This window comes from Chaetura pelagica, unplaced genomic scaffold (genome assembly GCF_000747805.2).
Source record: "Chaetura pelagica isolate M959 unplaced genomic scaffold, ChaPel_1.0 scaffold246, whole genome shotgun sequence".
Taxonomy (NCBI): domain Eukaryota; kingdom Metazoa; phylum Chordata; class Aves; order Apodiformes; family Apodidae; genus Chaetura; species Chaetura pelagica.
Genome location: NW_009953647.1, coordinates 856,298 through 872,227, shown reverse-complemented (window position 1 = coordinate 872,227; position 15,930 = coordinate 856,298). Strand labels below are relative to the sequence as shown.

Genomic DNA, 15,930 nt, shown 5'->3' with positions numbered 1-15,930 from the left:
TATTCAAATTTTCATTAAACTTTCTCTAGTTGAGGCTTTACCTTTCCTCTGTCTACTCAGAAACACTTATTATTATAATACATTAACAATGTCACCACTCCTCAGGTACTCGAAAACGAAGCTTGTCAAAAAGAACAAGAGAAATTTCTTATCTGACCACAAGGCTTTTATCCCAGACAATCTTGCCAAAGGATGCCAGTGGCAGTCCGGTGTTAGGGAATTGTTGAGGAGTGGCATTCTGGCATTGTAAGATGGCAGACAGGCAGATAATAATTTGCCTCCTTTTCAAGAGCTACTAAACCTGTGCAAGAGATGGGCTGTGAAGCACCCCATCAAAACATTCGTTTTGTTTTATTATCTCATAGAATTATCCATGATGGATTATAGGAGGCACAAGGCCAGAAAAAGTTACTTCATATGTAAATAAAGGGCTTCTTTAGAAAGACACGATCTGCTTCACAGCAGGCCACAATTACAATCCATCTGCCCTCTCTCTTTGCCAACTGTCATTGCTGAGGTGAGTATTTTGCATCTCTCAAAAACTTAATGTCCTCTTAAAAAAAAAAAATCTTACCAGTGTGATGTCCCTAGAGGCTGCTGCAGCACTCATGTGCAAACTTGGCTGTCTGACAGAACTACTGCAATCTAGTGCTCGGGCAAATGTACCAACAGATCTGAAAGAAATCAAACAGAGCGACTTTGTGTGCAAAACAAGCATAAATATAAACAAGCAAGCAACACTTTTTGAGATCGGCAGACTCCATTTCTCAGCAAGAAGAGTGCAAGGTTTGGCACTAGTTCTGAGCCAGAGACCGTTTTCTTCAGATGTGGTTTGTTATTATGAATGCTGTACTCCACGTAGTTCATATGACCAAAGAGGCCTAGGTGTAGCAGGGGAAACAGTGAAAGACTCCAGGATCACAAACAGGGAGTTTTAAACAACTCTCTTATCCCCTGTCTCTCAACAGAATTAAACTTCAACATCAACCAAGCACAAGTAAGCTTTATGATATCTTCCACAATGGCAAGAGCAGCACTACATTGTCCAAATACATAGAGATGACAAAGACAGAGAGAAAAAATGCAGTAATGCAAGCATCTCTTCTAAAAGTTTAAGGGAAATTAGAAACAATTTTTATTTTACAATACAAATACATTATATAGCCTGCACAAGAATACAGCAATTCTTGAATACTTCCCAATGCCAGCCATGCCTTCTTGTGAGACCACAACCCCCATGCTCCTCATTTTATCCCTAAAAAATTAGTCAGAAAAACCTTTAAAGAGGACCATCAGCTCTAGTTATTCCTACACCCCTTGCTACACCACATGGGTGAAATGCTTATGTTCCTGCACAGTGCACTGGAGCTGAACTCCTCTGAGCAGCTACAACAAAAAAAAAAAAAAGTGAGGGTTTTTTCTCCTCTACTCAGATCACTTCCTTAAACTACTTAAGTACAGAATGGGACAAGGTCTAGCACCAAGCAGTGCAGCAGTAGGAAAGGTAAATGCTTCAGGATAAGTTGTCATAAAGTTGGCCAAAAACCAAAACAGCCTCCCCCACCCAAGTTTCTGTGGCAATCCACACTTTGCCCTCTTCCCAGTCACAAATCCCCATCCCAACACTAGCTGAACTGATACTTTTGTGTGTGTATCATCTAATGGATCACTTCGCTGATGCTGGACAGAAGTGATTTTTATACTGTCTTTTCAGTGCTTCTCATTACAGCACACATCTACAGATGTATGTTTGTATCACCAAACCCAGTGGGCAGTGCTGAACTGCCAGAATGCATTGCAAAAACCATCACCACTAAAAGCCTAAACAAGGTGGAAACCCTCATCACAAAGCAGCTCTATGGTCACTCTAAACCAACCTACGTGCAAACCCGCATCTGCTGGGGCACTTCCACCCTCTCACTTCCTGCTGGGTCTTCCTGACACCACCACTCAAGCACTGTGTGGTTGAGTGGTAATTTTAATCAATTCTGCTGAAATGAACCCAGAGAACAAAGTTCTTAGCATTTTGTTAGTGTATTGTACTTCACTCGATTAGAAGCAGCTGTGAAACTGCAGCCTTGTCAGGAAGGGTCCCATAAGAAGCAGGAATACTCACCCTTTGCTGGAGGTATCTTAGCTTTTCCCATCATTCCTTCATCAGTTTGTTCAGCATCGTTGGTGGAGACTGCCCTGTCCCCCCTGACCCTCATTTCCCTGTGTGCATCTGATCAAGCAGAACTAAGCTGTTGCACATAAACCATGTAATTCAGCCTGTTTGACTTTATTGTTGGCACAGGTCAAGGGAAATAGCAATATATCGTGTAAGCAGCACAGTGACACCTGCAAGAGCCTGAATTTTATGGCAGAATGCTATGAATTTCATGAACTTCTTTTAAAAGTCCATACAACAAAAAGCACATGTTTAACCAAAACCAAAAATGCACTGATAGATCCTGAACTGTGAGATTTTCTTCAACCTGGACAGCAGTCAACATTTTTAATCTCAACCAACCTAGTTTCTTGGCTCCTTGTTACTGGACTTGCACACAAGGCCCAAGCAGTCATGCAAAGGTTTTTGAGTCCTGCAATCCAGATTAGCCATTTTGTAATATTTTGGCCCAAGTTCATAGTAATAGCAAGTTTTAACTTTGAAGCACACAGAAAAATTGATTTGGGTGTGTATTTCAGAGCATACATACTTCTCATCTGGAGTACTTAAAACATCAAATTTACCATCTCCTTCATCTATCCCAACCCTTTTTTCCCCTCTCAAGTGTTTCTCCAAGCTTGTATCACCCAGCACATTGAACGCATTCACTGTTTGATAAACATGCATTCTGCTGCATCTTCCAGCAGCTTCAAAGAGAACTGCAGGGCCCTGTCCCAGCAGATTCTTACACACAGGCTCGTGTTTTCCCCCTGGGAAGCATCCCATCCCAGTCATGGGCACAGCAATACCACATTCAGGAAAATTCAAGAGGAAATTCAAAGCACGGTAAGTCAAGAGAGGGAAAAACAAGAACCAAAAGCCTGACAGAACCAATGACCAATTTAGCAGAATATTTGAAAAATAGGCTTAACTCTGTTTCCCAGGGCCAAAATCCTTGGCTGAAGCAGGCAGCCCTGTGAGTCAGGGTCCACATCTATCAGATACTACAGCCAATGAAGCAGAACTCTCAGATACTACCAGCAGCTTGTAACTTGACACACACCTTTCCTAACCATATCCAACAACTTGCTACATTGACTAAAACCACCAAAAGGTCCAATTACTCACACCACTTTACTCCCACACAGTCCTGCAAACTTACCTAAAAGACACAATTTACAGAGTGGGTTTTTTTTCCCCTCAAATTATTCAGTCACCAGATGCTACGAGAACTTACAATTTAGTATATACTTGTGTTGATATAAATGTGGACCAATGAAAAAGTTGAAAAACATTTTAAAAAAATAAAAGTTGATCAATAAAGACTGCTCTGGGCTTAAATAAAAGCACACATTGTCACCATCTGTACAGATTTGCAGGGTTTTGCTTTATTGTGCCTATCCCTGTTGGAATCTAGGCATTAGACAGCAACCACGCTCCATCAGAAACACTTCACCGGACGTCTTAGCAAGCTATTAATGGATGTTAAAATGTCACTGCATTTGAAAAAGAAAATGGACAGACTAATGAACTGTCAAGAATTTATTCCACTAAGCCTTCTGCATTCTGGCCAAAGTATTTGAAAAACCTCACCAATTACAGGATAATTTTTAAATGTTACTTGCTTTTCTTTTGTAAGAGTGATTAAGGTGTAAATCTGAGTAGCTGTTCCTAAAGTCATGCAATTCCCAGGAAGGCATGTAAAAGATCCATCATTTAAAAATGGAGCAAGTGAATAGAACCACCAAAACTAGCATTTGGAATAGTAAAGCATAAAAAACATAAAAAGTGCTCAGAGGAGTTATTAACATTTACTTTAGAGGAGAGGTAAAGCGCTCTTACCGTGCTACCACCAGGAACTGGTCTATCTGCTTGTCTACTAGTGGGTTAAAGGCTTCCCAAACTTTTGTTTCAAGTTTTGACTGATCTCTTCCATCATCCTCACCTGGTTGAAAAACAAATTAGAAATGTTTGGTATAGCTGTTTTAAAACACATTTTTTTAGTCTCACAATAACTCAACGGCTAACCCATCTCAGTTACTCTGCCTAACAGGCCACTGTGAAAATTTCCTTCACCCGCATCTGTGTGTCACATCTGTGACAACTTCAGGTTGACAGACACAGCAACACAGCTCATCTGAATCAGGTAATCAGATTTTGAAGAGTTGGTTTTAAAGGACATATGTAATAGGAAACAAGAGTACATCCTTCTCTCAACTAGACAGTCTCTCTCCAGCCCCTCTTCTCAGGTTCTCTCTCTTTCTCCTTTATCTTCCTCTATCTCCTTTTATCTTGCAGCAGTTCCAGGAAAACAGGCACAGTCCCAGCAGGCAAAGAGTAGCTGGTTCAACTTTTATCTGCTGTTTTTAAGGGTGAAATCATGGCATCAGACTCTCTTGCTTCTATTACCCTGACTCTACACAGATCAAAACACCTTGGAGCTACACTGAGACTTTTTTTGTTTTGTCTATTTTCTGCTCTCTTTAAAACATCTGGAGATTATCCTTCTCCGAAGCCCGTATTGGCCCACTGAGGGAAGAGAATGCCTTTCAAATTAGTTCATCCTTACTTAGGAGACTTGCCCAGCTGTTGAATAAATACCAGTTTCACAGACAAACAAGATTCCTAACCAATTTGTTTGCCTGTTTTAACATAAGGCTAACATTATCAGCAACAGCTCCTAAGCAAAGACAGAAGTGTCTCATTGCTTTCTCATCTCTGCCCATACAGTCTGGGGAGGGTCCTTCCAACATGGGTCCCACCTCTGCTCTCTTAGGAGGAGCATACCAACAGGTCTTTCCCCATGCATTACATGATTCTCAGAAAGAAGGAACTGGATGCCAGTGCTTCCACCCCTCTCAGTTTTTCCATCTTTTGGATCTATAGGGTTGTGCAAAGACAAATCTAAAGTTAGTTCTATTTGGTAGCTAGTAAGAGTTACTGCTACAACTCCCTTCTCCTTGGGCCACGGTCCCTGTGGTCCTACCACTCCATGACATAGTGGGGCCAGGCTGAGGTCTCACAACATGTTCAGGCTAGAAAATTCTTCCTCCTGCCTGTTCTGCAGGTGAGAAGTCTAGGCTGGCAGCCAACACTGCAGATGGGGAAAAGGCTCTGAGGAAAAAGCACCCAGCAATAATGGGCAAATTGATGAGGGGAGACAGCATTTAATTGGCAGTAATTCGGGAGGGGCTCTTATAGGGAAGTGAGCCTTGATTAAACACAAAAGGCCTTACAGATGCAGTGGAAGTTTGTGTTTCCCATGGAAATTCTGAAATCGCTTAATAAAAAGAGTGCAAGCTCTGAGAGTGCCAATTAATCCAATTTGTTTCAACAACTTTTATGATTTGGACAAATGCCCACGTAAAGACTGGTTTGAGACATAACTAATTGTGTTCAGTAGGCAACAGCTTCAGTCACTAACAGATCAAGCCATCATTATGTGCATGACCTGGCAGGGGAAACCTCCATCTCCCACACCTCTGTAGGCCACACACATAAAAATGGCCACATTCAACATGGCCTCTGGACAATTTAAACAAATTATGGAAATTACCCTCTTTTAGTAAGTCTGTTATATCTGCCTGGTATCTGTTTCCAACTCGAATCTCTCCTTTGTCAGCAAGTAGGGTCTTTTGTTGAGGATCATATACTAGTGAATAAAAGAAGAAATCCTAAAAGCAAAACAAGAGCAAAAACGTAAACAGCATGATTAGCTTTTACTTCCAGCTTTGTGTACATACTAGCAAACTTTTATATTTTAAGTTTGTTTTTACTACTTATATATAGATTTTTAATACGGTGAAAAAACAATAAATGAACCACCAGTTTTTAACACTAGATTAAATGCTGGCACTTCTATTTTGTAGGTGCAACATCTCTCCTCAAAATAAGCCATTCCCTTAATACACAGTCTTTGAAGCTGAAGTGAACAAAACTCCACTTGCACAAACAGGGTTCAGGAGGGCCAGGAGATTTTTTAGTAATATCAGCTGTTTCAGCACATAACATTGCACTTTCCTGTATACCAAAATGGCAGTAACTAGATGCTAGTGACTTATCTGCACAGAAATACTGGTACAAACTGAAGCATGATTTGTTACAGCTATACCACAAAATGCCCAATAGAGACAAGAATCCCCAGACAACTTTCTTGGCCTCAGCTGGACTTGCTCCAGTATGTAAATGTCTGTCTCATACTGGGGTCTCAAAATTGGACACAAGACTCTAGGAATGGTTTTGCAAGTGATTAACAGAAGGGAAGAATCTCTTCCCTTCACCTGCTCACTATAGGATGCATTGCTGATGAGCTTTTTGTCTGACACCATCTAAGGTTCAATCACCATGTTTCCTTCTGCCTGTTACTGGAAGAGGGGTAGTGGATTTAGCAGCAGCAGCACTAAGTAGCAGCAGGTGGCAACACATTGATCTGTTGCTTTTGCTCAAGTAAATGAGAAAAAGGCTATAAAAAGATGTTTGGCTTCTGTTACCTGGGTGTGTAAAATCAAAGCAAGAAGTCATAACAGAATGAGAATGTCCTGAAAGGGTGGAGAAAGAAAACATCCACAATTTCAATTGCTTAAAACTGCAACAGTGTAAGTAAACTTTCCTGCATGGATAAGTACTTAGCTAGAGCTATTGCATGACACATTGGAGACCAGGTATGCTCCATCCAAGGATAATGTGGGATATGGAGCAGGAAGAGAGTTCTGGAAGGACATGAAATAACAGACCTTTTGTAACCTCTGTCCACTGCAACACCATCACCAGGAAGAAGTGTTTTTGAACTGAAATGCAGGATGTACCAATTTGATACCTCAGGTTTCTGGCTTATTTGGCACATTTCTGTGCCAATAGCAGGCACCCTGTTCAAATACATCTCATTTCATGCTCACCTCCTTTTCCCTTTCACTATATTTGTATGTGTCAACAGCATGCAACAAAAATTAGGACAAAACCCTATTCATTTTCATGAAGAGGTGGCAAGGGAAGAGTCCCACAGTCTGTCAAACAAAGCCCAAAAAAGGGAAGAATCGCTTCAAGTTTCTCCAGTAACATAGCAAAAATTCTGAGGATTAGGACTTCAAAAGTGCATACTAGTTACATTTCTTGGCCCTGCACGTAAGACATGCTAATCTAAGACTGATGCCATAGAAGACAGGTCTCCTGCATTTTCTTTACAAGTATAATGCATCCAGCATCCAATTAGAGAACTTGGGAGTGTTAATCAGGATAACTCTATTTTCTACTGCAATTTTAATACAATCAGCAATTTTTAAAGTAAAATATCAGCATCTATGGAAGGGAGGAAAAAGAAGCCAGAAAAGAGCCAAAAAAGCCAGACAAACCTGCTCTCCTACCCAAAAACCTACTGAATAAAAAAAGTATCACATACACAGCACAAAAGGCGAGACAGGAATTCATACTGATCTCCTCTTGTAGAAAACATGCCATTTTCCCATTTTGAAAGCATGAACTTCAAGGGTAAGAACAATCTCATGTTACATCATGATAACAGAATAAAAGTCACAGCTAACACCATCCTAATTTAATTATGTTTTTGACAGAATTGACTCCTACTCTCACAGGCACCCAGGTCAAAGTACATCAACCTACTGACAGAAGGAAGTTTCAGAGTATATGAAAACTCATTTATACTATAGCTGTGTAAAGAAATTTGGATCTCTTGCTCCCTGACACACCCAAAGTTGAAGAGTTACAATATTTTGATAATGTATTTTGCATAAATAAAATGTAGGAAAAGCTTTTGCCTCACAAGCTTCCATGTTAGTGTTTTATTTGTTGCAGTTCCAAAATACCTAACTTTAGGACAAAGTATATGCAGTGCAACATTAGTGCTTTCAGGCACACTGTCCAGCAAATACACTAACCAAACACTGCAGTATAACAACACAGTGGGCCCCAAGGAAGAACAATTCTACATGTGACTTGTTAAGAGTCTTTCTTGGCCAGGGAAGGTAATTCATTGTGGAAGGGTTTTCTTCCATAATTCATTGCTAGATGCTCTATTGCTTCTCTTTTATAGATTATTGCTATAAGTTTTCTCTACAAAATAAATCCCATCCTTCTCTACCAGTCTCAGGCCATTTTTTTTATATCTTGTTCAGTTTTGTCTCAGATCAAGCAGGTTCAATGAAAGAATTAAAAGCCTCCCTTCTCCCCAGATAGATCCTCTCAACAGAGAAAAGGTAGAAGTTTAGGGGCTCCAGTGTGAAAACAAAACAGACTGAGCAACACAATACCACTACCATCTTTGTCCATAAAAGCATGAAACTCAGCCTGTGCAAAACAAGTGAGACTTCTGAAAACATTAATTAATGTCAGTTTAGGGTAAGTGCAAACCATAGTCTAAGGACAGCAGATCCTTAATCTTCTAGTGCAGGTGAACCCTTCATCACCACTACATGATAAGAACGATTTTTCAGAAGAGCTTAACAAGAACAGTAATATTAATAAAAATAACATGGCTTTTCAAAATCCACCATGCTCATTTTACCCATCAAAGCTGCAGATGTTGACTTTGTAGCAGAGAAGAACAAGAAGGGTTTTCTCTTTTAATTTCAGATTCCAGGAAACACCCAGCATGTTTGGAATAAATGACAATGATCTGCCAAGAGTTAAAATTAAACCATGACTACTTCTATTTCTCCAAAGTGTTGCTATACAGACACATCTGCTCAGAGCTTCTCTACTCAAGACCCTAAGCTACCCGTAGCTACAGCCAGGAACCAAAGCCATTGAGAAACTGCAGAAGAACTGGAAAAAGAAAAGAGGCTCAAAGTTAAAGTACAGAAATAGTGGTTAGCTCATCACAGCTTGCAAACTTACTTTCATGAAGTCAGTTTGGGTGAAGTGGGGAGGAATATACTTTACCTATATAGCATTTCATTTATAAGGCAGCATCAAAAAGTATGAAATGCCAGACATTTGCCCAGCAGGCAAAATTCACACAAAAATTCACAAGTTTCTGGATAAATCCTAGCAGAGTTGTAAAGTAGATGGTACATATAGCTTTCTGCAAAATAGGGACCTCTAATGATTTTGCCATAACTGTCTATGTCCTTCTCTTGATCTCCCTGCAAATTCAGTATCTACAGCAAACTGAGATTTGCCAGCTGTTTTTTTACTACTTTTAGTGGTCATAACATACAAGAAATAAAATTACAGATTCCATAGAACTGCTTAGCCTTTTACTGACAGAAGTCATAGAAAAAAATTGAAAGCAAAGAATGGATTAAGAATAGGGGCAGGGGAAAAAAAAGAAGGTGAAGAAGAAGAAACTTTTCAAAACACTTCTATCTGGTGCTATGAATTCATCAGGCAACACCTATCTCCTTTTCTTAATCTCTTTACCCTCCACCCAAGCACATTTGTGTTCCTGAGCTTTAATTTCTTTACCATCTGCCCAAGTCAGTTTGCACCACAGCAAAATACTGTAAGTGACAGGACATATTCAGGAAACTCTCATTTTCTCTAAGTGCCTGCTCAGTTTTAAAAATAACCCACATCACTCATCCTCCATTTTGAGACTTTGAATGGATGAAAAAGAGAAATCTCTCTATTCCTACATCTGCAACTGAGCTACTGCATGATTAGAGAAAGCCAGTTCCCTTCTCTGACCCAACATACTCACCTGTAACATTGGTGGTAATAAAAATGTGTTGGGACCAATCGAGAATAAACACTACTTAGAAGCTAGGTACTACTAAAACTAAATTAATTCCGTTTTATTAACTTTTGCTTTCAAATTGGCGTATCCTAGGCTGTATCCTAGGCTGCTAGCTGGTAAAAAGCGTTTCTGAATACAACAGCCCTTGTTTGATGCACTGCCATTTGGCAGCCCTGAGCAGCCTCAACATGTTTTTGGTTTCACATTCCAAAGAGAAACCCGGCTATTTAATCCCCGTGCTTTGTTCAAAACTCTCTTAAACTAGAGTATCAGATTAAAATTAATCTTATGCTTAAACAAACACTAAAGAAAGCTAAAAGAAAAAAAACAGTTAAAAAGAAAGCCCAACTATGAGACAGACTACAGTATGCTCTTTGCAAAAAGTGACCTGCTTTCTCCATGTTTCTTAAATGCTGGTAATGACTGTTAGTCCACTGCTTTTAACGACAAGATTTCCTCTCTTGTATAACATTTTAATGTTTTCACATGCAAACATAATTCTTGCAGATGTATTCAAATAACAATATACTGAAATGGTTTGCTAATCTCCCAAACTAAACCTCACAAATTGTCAAATTCCAAGACTGTCTAACCCAGCTGGCAGCCAGAGGTCTAGTAACAATTAAAGACATATAACTGCCACTTCTGAATTCCCAAAATACCTGAAAAAGTAAATCTCAATATTTATATTCTGAATTGTGATTAAGAGTGCAAGACTATTCAGTTTCAAGTGTTTCACTTGAAGTATCTTTACAGACCCAGATTGGGTACATGTCTGCAGGACTCAGAAATCCTGACAAGTAGTTTTTCAAGGATCTAAGTGTCTGTGGTGGCATTTGATGACTACAGGTAAGTATTTCAAACAGTGAACTGAACAAACAGAGAAATAAGATGCACAGAAACCTGAGGAGATATTAAGCTTAAACCATATTAACATAGATCTGTAAGACTTCAGGATAAAGAGAATATATATAAATACAGCTTGCTGGCTTGCTTCCTCCTAATATTTACTTCATCTCCCACTCCATCTTGTCTGGGGTATGATCCTCCATGTTTGAACTGTAAAACTGCCAGGCTGATAAGAAAGTAGGGCTCCCCCACAGGAGAGGCAGATCACTGCCACAAAGATATTAAGAGCAGCTCTGGCTGCTAGTTTCACAAATTTTATCAGAATGAAGCCTAAAGCTTCCCACTGTCAATGCTCATACAGTAAGTGTAGAAATGAAAGAACCATTGTCTTATAAGAAAACCTGTGAGAAACCACCAATCCTAAGTCATGCCACAATAAACTGTTCAAACTTGACAATTCCCAAAATGGGTTCATACCTCCCGTTCCAGGTACGATTTAAGGGATTCTGTCTCATTTAACAGAGTCACACTGCATTTGCCTCTAAAAAAAAAAAAAAGAAAAGAAACATTTTATGAAAAAAACCCCCACATCTTAAATGCTCATGTGAGTCACAAGATGCCAATAGTGAAGCTATAAACTGAATTCAATCTTACATTGAAAAATACTTGAATTTTAATAATGCAATTTCTTTTTTTGAATAAAAAGCACTAGAAGAAAATAGCCATTACCTAATGTGTGTGGCTGGCAGAGATTCCAGCTGCCGTGAGAGAAACAACTCACGATGTCGTAGCTGATGCTTCTGTTTCTCTGGTAAATCAACCATTTCTGGATTTTCCATCTCTTCTTCCATTTCTCCTAGTTAATCAAGAGACAAAACCAATCAAGAACAGTGCAAGTATTCATTCTGGTCCAATCAGCATGAGCTTTTCCAAAACCTTTACTAAATCATACATGCAATTCAGATTAAATCCAGCTTCATCTGAATCCTCATATTTCAGCCAACTGAACAATTTAGATAATTTGCATAGAACCTTTAAATAATGCCTGTGAAGAACTGTTATTTATTCACCCCTGGGATCGAAGCATTCCAGGTACGTAGAGGTCACACGGGCTCACCAACCTGAAAACCACACAAATCTGCTACCAACAGACAAGGTCTGAAGAAAGCTGGTCCTGGAGACCACTACTGGTCTCACCATCAGCTTCATTAGGAAGAAGCTGACCCACAATGAGTGAGGCAGTAAAAGTGAAGGGTTTCCTTTTTGCCAGTCATCAGCTTTCTTAGACCGTCCTCCTCTCTCAGGATATCACAGACTGTCCCATCCTGACTTGAATATTTTCTGCAGGAAATGCCCTGGAAGGTCAGTTTATTGACTATTTTATTCCCTTCTCTCTAACCACAGCCACAAGATTAACTGGAATGTAACAAGTGCCTAAGGCCAGTCTTGTAAGCAGTCTTGCTTTATTCTGCAGTCAGAATCTAGCACCTCTGGCTTTGAGCTATCTCATCTCCATCCAATCAGGTTTTTTAATAAATATCAAAGAAAGTACATAAAATCACATCCACCCCATTACACAAATGATCCAAAACATCTCTTGTTCCAAAAGCACCTTGATCCAAAGCACCTTTCTTGTAAGAAATAAATTAATAGTATATTTTGTGCTCATTACCAAGTCTCCTGTCAATTATGTAGGATAAACCTGTAGAAAGTAAAATTCTCAAAAAAAGCTGAAAGCTTCTCCATGATGAGGGATTGTGAAAAAAAGTAAATCAGACTTTTTCTTTCCTTATGAAATTAAGGCACTTACAGTATTTTCCAAAAGCCCAGGAAGAGTTTCCCAGACTGTAGTAGAAAGATCTGTAAACTCTCAGACATTAATAGTAAAACTTCACTTTTAAGGGAGGAGCACTCATAAAAAGAGCAGACTTAAGCCTGAAGCTTAATACAACAGTTGCTGCCAAGAAACATTTCTAGTCAGAAACACATACAGGCACAGTTATGATTAATAAACCCTTAAATAGTTAATTATAACCCTCATAGTTATCTCAAAAGAAAGCAAACATAAGGAAGAGGTCTCCATTTTATAAAAAACAAAAATTGCATTTAGTTCTAAATGGGTCACCATTATGTCAAAGGAGGCAGCAAAAAAATAAATTCCCTTCAGGTTCCCCACAATTTATCATTATTTTACTGTCCTGGAAAAAAGACTTGTGCTTTATACACCCCTCAGGGAAGCTGCTCCAGTGAGGAAGGAAAAATTACTAGCATAATTACACCAGACTGCAACATACAATAGCTCTAACACCACACGAGCTGTTAAGCACACAGCAACATGCACTTTTAGTATTTTAATATTTAGTAATTTTAACATCTTCCTAGGAACTAGAACACAAAATTTATATTGGTGTCACAGAATCATGGTTCTGCAATTTTATTTACTGAAGTGGATTCTGGTTTAGTTGAAAATTAATATTGTGGCTGCTGACCTAAACTATAAATATACCAGCAGCAATCCACAAACAAGTCAGCAAGTTCCAAGCTAGCCTGCCTAAAAACTGAAGGATACACAAATGAAAAGGCATTCATGCCTGCACTTAAAACAGTTTTTGGAGAATGAGAGTAGTGCACTGTGTAATGCAGGAAAAATACTGTAAGGAGCAACTCAAAATACTTAGTATCTTCAGTGTATTTAATAGCTTACAGCTTTTAAAAAACACATTTTAAAAAAATTTACATTAATCATTATGTGTGCCAATCAAATCCACAAACAAAATGAAGCCCAGCACAACTAAGTTAATCTCAGGAACAGCATCATCCTTTCAGTTAAGCTCATCTTTCAACTAGTGTTTTATTTATGTGTCTAGCTCTTGTAATAAAATAAGGAAGGTGGGAAGCAGAATTTTTTCTTGTGCTGGCTCTACTATGCACAGTCTTTCAGATTAAAAAGGTTTTTCTTTAAAAAAAACAACAGACATTTCTACAGGTAACAAACAACTCACTCCTCACCACACATAATTGTCACAGCTCCTGAAGACAGAGGTAGGAATTTTCTGAGAAATAACAAACAAATCTACACAAGCATCTTCCCTCCTTTTCCACAGTCATGATTGAGTACTGAAAATAATTAACCTGCCAAATGCATTCAGAACCAAGGGAAGGAGGAGAGAATAGAGGGCTGGATCCAGCACAGGAACCTCTCTGCCTCACTGAAGACATGCAGAAGTGGTTTTGACTAAAACAGTAACTTATACCACCTCCCTGCCTCTGTGCAGGCAGAAAAGGATTCAGTCAGACCAGAAACCACAAGAGGGGCTGGCCCAGGCTCAGGTTCTAGGACAAGCCTGTCTGACACATCTGCATTTTACCCTTCCATAGCTCCAGCACTCAAGCTCCAAGTAAAGTAGATTTCATCCTTGAGAATGGTGGACCCTGAGAAATAAGGGCCATAGCCTTAAAAATATCTAAATACATATATATATATTCAATATATAAATATTTCCAGAATGACTTGCCCTTATTTTTTACAGTACTGCAGAGTAAGTGTTATAAGAACACAGTAGGCACAGCATATTGGGAATTCAACGGTCTCATAAAGCCTCACTTCAAAATTAATCTCTTGACTTGATAGATGTGCTCATGCAGATTTAAAACTAAACATTTAGTCTTAATACAAACAGTAATGTATCAGCTATGCAGAAGTAGCTGGTGGAATGCTGCAAGGAGCATATTAGATTAAGTGTTATTTGATATTGGATGACAGAATCATTAATAGCACATTAACAAAGCCTGAAGATTACTTATACTGGAAACAGGAGACAGGCAGGTTGGACACAAACAGCAAGACTCAAGTGAAAACTAACATATATGGGGGAAAATAATTAGGAAGAGTAAACTTTGAGTTGGCAGGAGAAACCCAAGAGGCAGTAATTGTAATTTAAAATGACTGGCATGCAAGATGTGAAATTAAACATCAATATTTGCTAGACATGAGAAAGAATAGCAATTTTATATAAATCAGATTGGGCTCTCTACAGCATCAGTGGCAGAAAGCACCAGCCCTTTCTCTGCATTCTGGCTGTCCTATGAGTAGCTACAGGGCAGAACTGAAAGGCACAAAGGCAAACAAGATACAGAAATTAGGTTTAGAGAACATGTCCAGCGTGGAAGACGGTCTGTAGTAACAAAAGCATTAGTTAATATGGTATCACTAAAAACAAAACATAAAAAGGAAAAAAAAAAGTGGTCAAAACACTGTGAAATACAAGGGAAGGCAGTGCTATTGACCTGTACAACAGTTCCTTCAGTCGTGAAGAAGGCTTAAACTCTTGGTACTCTTAACAGCTCAACTAAGCAGCTTGGAAGGACATTATAGAAGTGCTGCACTTGAAGAAATGAACAAGATAACACCACATTCTTTCTCCTAGGTTCAGTTTCAAATGGTCTATATTTGACCTCAGACTTATTTAATGTTCTCTCTACTGAAAACCAGATGCCAATTTGAATTTTCACCAGAGAAAATATGATGATGAATGTTTTAACAAATAGATAACCTTATATCTTGACACTTCCGAAGGAGTTTGCCATGTTATCTACAATACCCCCCAAAACATCTTATGATCACCTGTTGCAGCAATGGCCACTACTACAGGTGGCATACAGAGCAAATAGGCACTGTTTTGAACACTGAGCTTATCTTCCTTTCCTCTCTGCAGCACATGCAGAAGAGAAAAATTAGTTTCCTCTTCTCAGTAACAACAGGGCCAAATGTCATTACTGTATTAATGAACTTGATTCCTCTTCAATCTGCATGTGTGGCATTGGAAGAAAATGGAGGAGAAAGAAATTAAAGAAAGCAAAAGAACTCACTTGGGAAGGTATTGTCAAACTACCTTTAGATTGGTGTTATCTAAAATTTAAATAAAATCCAAACTTAATAGACTCCCTACCTGTTTAGGCACACAGGTCTCACGCATCTCAGACTGAGCAACAACACCTCATCACTGCAAGGCATTTATTTTTAGAAGCTTTGGCACTTAGAAAATTGCCCAGCCATGTGTGCCTGGCACCCAAACATCACCTGCTGAAAGCTAACCTGTAAACTTGCCAAACCAGCTGGCACTAACTACTCAGTTCTCCAGCCATTACCAACTAGTCACTCATTGTTTTACAGATCAGGATAAAAGCTTTTAATGAAGCAAAAAGTATGGTCATAAAACACATCACAAGTAACTGGAGATGG

The 15,930-nt window shown here is 39.1% G+C and overlaps 1 protein-coding gene across 1 annotated transcript in view; it reads right to left on the bottom strand.

Moving 5' to 3' along the window:
- MTA1 (metastasis associated 1) overlaps positions 1 to 15,930 on the bottom strand; it is a 66,797-nt gene that overhangs the window by 41,522 nt on the left and 9,345 nt on the right. Inside the window, exons 4-8 of the mRNA XM_009999916.1 lie at positions 11,418 to 11,544; positions 11,166 to 11,229; positions 5,706 to 5,823; positions 3,992 to 4,094; positions 575 to 674 (exon numbers count right to left, since the gene is read on the bottom strand). Of these exons, the coding sequence (XP_009998218.1) occupies positions 575 to 674; positions 3,992 to 4,094; positions 5,706 to 5,823; positions 11,166 to 11,229; positions 11,418 to 11,544 (512 nt within the window). The remainder of the gene's footprint in view (positions 1 to 574; positions 675 to 3,991; positions 4,095 to 5,705; positions 5,824 to 11,165; positions 11,230 to 11,417; positions 11,545 to 15,930) is intronic.